The sequence below is a fragment of the Trypanosoma theileri genome (assembly GCF_002087225.1).
Source record: "Trypanosoma theileri isolate Edinburgh chromosome Unknown TM35_Tth_30_V1, whole genome shotgun sequence".
NCBI lineage: Eukaryota > Euglenozoa > Kinetoplastea > Trypanosomatida > Trypanosomatidae > Trypanosoma > Trypanosoma theileri.
In genome coordinates this window covers 38,954-43,592 of record NW_021639872.1, presented here as the reverse complement: position 1 = coordinate 43,592, position 4,639 = coordinate 38,954, and the positions used below count along the sequence as shown (strand labels likewise).

At 37.7% G+C, this 4,639-nt stretch overlaps 1 protein-coding gene across 1 annotated transcript; it reads right to left on the bottom strand.

Annotated features, from left to right (window-relative positions):
* Positions 1-1,071: 1,071 nt before the first annotated feature.
* On the bottom strand, positions 1,072-2,949 carry TM35_000301140 (adenylosuccinate synthetase; the record flags this gene model as incomplete). Its single annotated transcript, XM_029028437.1, has 1 exon — positions 1,072-2,949. The coding sequence occupies one exon, from the start codon at positions 2,947-2,949 to the stop codon at positions 1,072-1,074; it is 1,878 nt and encodes a 625-aa protein (XP_028880140.1).
* Between the last annotated feature and the right edge of the window lie 1,690 nt (positions 2,950-4,639).

Genomic DNA, 4,639 nt, shown 5'->3' with positions numbered 1-4,639 from the left:
AAAAAAAAAACAAAAAAAAAAAAGAAAGAATTGAACATTGATGAACAAATTCAAATAAAAGAAAAAAAAAAAAAAAACTAATCCCATTTTGCACGAAACATATTCTTTTTCAACTTCAGTCTCCCTTTACTTTGCCTTCCATCTCCTCTTCGTTCATTTTTTTTTTTTTTTTTATCTTCAGACTTTTTTTTTTTCTTCTTCCTTTTTTCTTTTGTTCTCACATTTATTATTATTATTCTTCGTTCCGTTCTCATCACTGGAATAAATCCAACCCCAAGAAAAGTTTCGGCAAAAACAAAAAAAGAAGAAGGAGTGAGAACAAAAAGAAAAAAAAAAAAAAAAGATGACATTGGAGAAGCCTCTTCACACCATCCATGAGAGAGAAAAAAGAAAAAACAAAAAAGAGAAGACTGACATTTTTTATTACATGGGAAGAGAAGACAGTGGTGCAGGTCTGTCCTCGTGAAATACAGCTATTAATCTATATATATATATATATATATATATATATATAGACTCTCCGAGAGAGGGATAAACATAATCCCGTAGGAATATATACGTACACAGCATCAACATCACATATGCAAGAGTGATAGGCAATAAGATTACAAATTTCCAAAATTCACCTTTCCTGATTTCTCTCTTCCTCTCTCTCTTGCACTCCATTCCTTTTTCTTTTTTTCCTTTTCCATTGGTAGAACTCATATATGGTGTAGTAATACACTCATATATGTATACATATATATATAAAAATCCACACACTACATATGGAAAATTGAACAAACAAAAGTGGAGTGGATGATCATGAAGAACAGAACAGAATAATGAACTTACACAATTCCACCTACTATTACACATTTAAACTAAAATAAGAAAAAAGAAAAGGAAAGGAAAGGAAAGGAAAGGAAAGGAAAAGAAAGGAAAATTCCACACACTACTTAGTGTCACGCTTTGTCTCATTTTTTTTTTTCCTTTTCCCATCGGCCTTCTAGCCCTTCTTTTTCTTCTTCTTAGCTAATTCCTTGGTATTGCTTTTTTTTTTCTTTTTTTTTTTTATCTCACTCTCTTGACTTACTGCTTGATATATATAATATCCTTACCCATTGGCCCATTTCCAATAGAAATGACCTTTGCTTTTGTAAAGTGTTCGACTGTAGCGATGAATTCACAGACCCCACGGGGTAATGGATCACCTTCTTTACGTTTAGAGGCTGCAATTGGGGTACTCTTCCATCCATTAATGAGTTTTACAATGGGATAGCAATAGTGAAGTGCAGCCTCGCTAGGCACGGCATCTCCAGCTCGGATAATATCCCCATTCTGATATAAACGCCCGTTATTATTTACAACACTCTTCTTGGGATTATAATAGATGTACGCAATTGTGACACCGACCTTTTCGTAATCATCACCACGGTCAAGGGCGGAGATGGAAAGGTACGGTCCCTGCACTGCAGTTACCTCAAAGTGCATTACACAATCGAAAAATCCGCACACGCGGGGTTTCTTTGTTACTGCACCGCACTCACCATGATGTCGTGATGAGGCGATAGCCATAGCCACTCCAATGTTGTACTTACCGCTTGCATCTTCAAACTCCAGTGGTTCCCAAATACCATTAAATTCTTTACTGTCAGCGTGGAAGGCCTTTGTAAAGAATAATCGTTGAATACTGTCAAAATCCACACACATATTATTAGGAAGATCCTTTAATGTTTTAATGCCTTGTGCTGAAAAATAGTCCTGAGGGACAAAACTGCTTGGGTTAGCTCCAATACCAACACGGCTGCTTCCAGGTGTTTTGTGTACATTAATAACCAATGCGTTATACCGCTGAAAGTTAAACTGTGCTGTTGCCAGTAATCCACTCGCTGTGGTGTCTGCGGAGGTGGTACTCTCCCAGAACTTCTCTCTGGCATTACTTAACCAATAGGATTGTGGTCCTTCCAATAAGACCTTTTCTCCTCGAGCCAATGCAGAACGCAGTTCATGTGTTACATCACATCTTGTTGGAAATTCTTTATTATTCTTTACCCGTTCAGTGTAGAGTTGAATCAAGAACTCCACTTTATCCGAGGCTTGGGCAAAATCCATCACATGCTGCGGTACACGTTGTACCCCATCACTGTTTTCTTCTTCACATCGACGAAGGACATCCGCATCTGATAATCCCTTTACCTTTAGAAAGCCAAAGTATGTATCCATATCCTTTGCCAACCGTCGACGCATCACCTCTGGGTCATCAAAGATGTGATCAAGGCGAATACCACGCTTTGTTACTTTAGATGCATGTACGGGGGCCATTCCCTTTAATGTAGAAGAGTTCGGTGCTGAGGCGAGCAGGTCAAGCAATTTGTGGTATGGTGTTACAATCATTACATTGCCAATAAACAACCGATCTTGATAGGAGACTTTTGCCGCAATGAGTTGACTCACCTCCATCTCCATGAAACTAATCGGGTCCATTACACACTCTGGTCCCACATAGTTACGTTTTCCTGGTGTAAGAAGACCAGATGGTGCAAGATTAAAAACAAATTTACGTCCCATATCATCATATACAGTGTGTCCAGCATTTTCACCACTATTCACACGTGCAATACATGTACACCCTGGGTGATGCGAAACAGCGTCCACTGTCTTTCCCTTTCCCTCATCACCAAAAAATGCCCCCGCTACCATGATTATATTATGGCTCTCAATAAGTGGGTGTAGGACATCTTTTACGGAGGCCTCCGTATACGTTTGAACCTCCGTTGGTTGATTTAGTTCTGCGATGGGTTTTACTTTCTTTAGATAATCATAAACGGCCCTCTGGGCTTCACTTGTTGGAAAGGTGTAGTTGTGCGACTCCGTGGCCCGTTGCGGGGATTGCGGGGCCCCGCTCGGCTTGTTGTTACCATCTGCGTGTCTGTCATTCTTCTCCCGCGACATTTCACACCCTGTCATACGAAGACAAACACAGTTGACGTTCAAACACTGATACCTTGTGTTTCTCTTCTTTTCTCTCTTTTTTCTTTTTTTTTTCCCCCTCCTTGTACCTTTTTCTTTTTCTTTTTTTCTTTTCTTCTTTTTTTTAGTTTCTTCGTGTTATTTGCTTGCTCTTCCAATATGACAGCACATGTAAAGAAAAAAAAAAGAGGGGGGTGGGAAGAGAAAATAAAGAAAGAACACAAAGTAAAGAAAACAAATATATATATATATATATATATATCACCAATTTACACGACTCTGTACACAAACGCAAAAAAAAAACCCCAAAAAAGAAACAACAACTAATGATAAAATATGAACCTCTACACAGAGAAAATAAATAAATAAAAATATTGGGACAACAGCTATAACCACAAATAGAACGCACTGTTTTTATTCTCCATGAATGCGTTGTCAGCCATATATGGCAAAAAAAAAATAATAGTCACATTTTTCTCTTAAATATTCTTTGGTCATTGTAGAGATCAATATTTGAGATAATACAAAGGTAGCCAATAGGCATATATATATATATATAGACGGTCATAATCCGAAAGAGAAAACAAGTAAAATAAATATCTGCAGAAAACGAAAACAACAACAAAAAAAAAAAGCGAGGGGTGACAATATAAAGGAAACATAGGCACCTCCTATTGATAACATATTTTAGTTACTTTTTTTCCATTAGGAGAACTCCCATGATGACACATGGCCTCCACAGAATCATATGAGGCCCACTACACAAATACTTCCAATCAGATAAAAACATGTAGAAGTGTACAGGCAGATACAGATATCGGCAAGAAATAAAAAACAAAAAACAAAAAAAAGGTAAAAAAAAAAAAAAAAAAATCAAGGTACGCCACCGACAATAGTCTCGACTCTTTTTTTTTGTGCTGGGGAAAGACAGAAATCCAGAAAAATAAAAATAAAAAAAAGAGATAAAGAAAGACACGAAATCACCAGTTAAGAAAAAAGTGCTAGAGAAAAAAAATATATCAACACACACCGAAGAACTAAAAACAAAAACACATTCTGTAATATTCAATAGGCTTTGCAGTTGTAAGACAGTTTCCATCCAGGTGTTGTTAAACCCACACAGAGAAAGAGTCCGTTGAGGGGGTATAGAGTACCCAGTGAGAAATTTTGCACCCACACACCGCAAGGAATCTTCCAGTGGTCCAAGCAATTCTTTAGATAAATACCAAAGAAAGAAAAATAGCTGTTTGCTACTAAAAAAGACTTTCAGCATTCAAACGACAAAGGGGGAAGGATACAAAAAAAAAAAAAAAAAAAAAAAAAAAAAAACACAAACAGCTTATAAAAAGAAGAGAAAAGGATACTAAATTTAGAGGTGTATCTTCGTTAAACGCAGCAGACCCACATTTCTCCCATAAGGCGATGCTGCATCTCCGGTTAACGCATACCTCCACGACCACCAAAAGAAGGTTGTCTTGTCATTCCACCAGGATTCATTTGCTGTTGTTGATTTGGCATACCACCACGTCCACTAAGACTCATTTGCTGTTGTTGATTTGGCATTCCTCCACGTCCACCGAAAGAGGGCTGTCTTGTCATTCCACCAGGATTCATTTGCTGTTGTTGATTTGGCATACCACCACGTCCACCAAAAGAGGGCTGTCTTGTCATTCCACCAGGATTCATT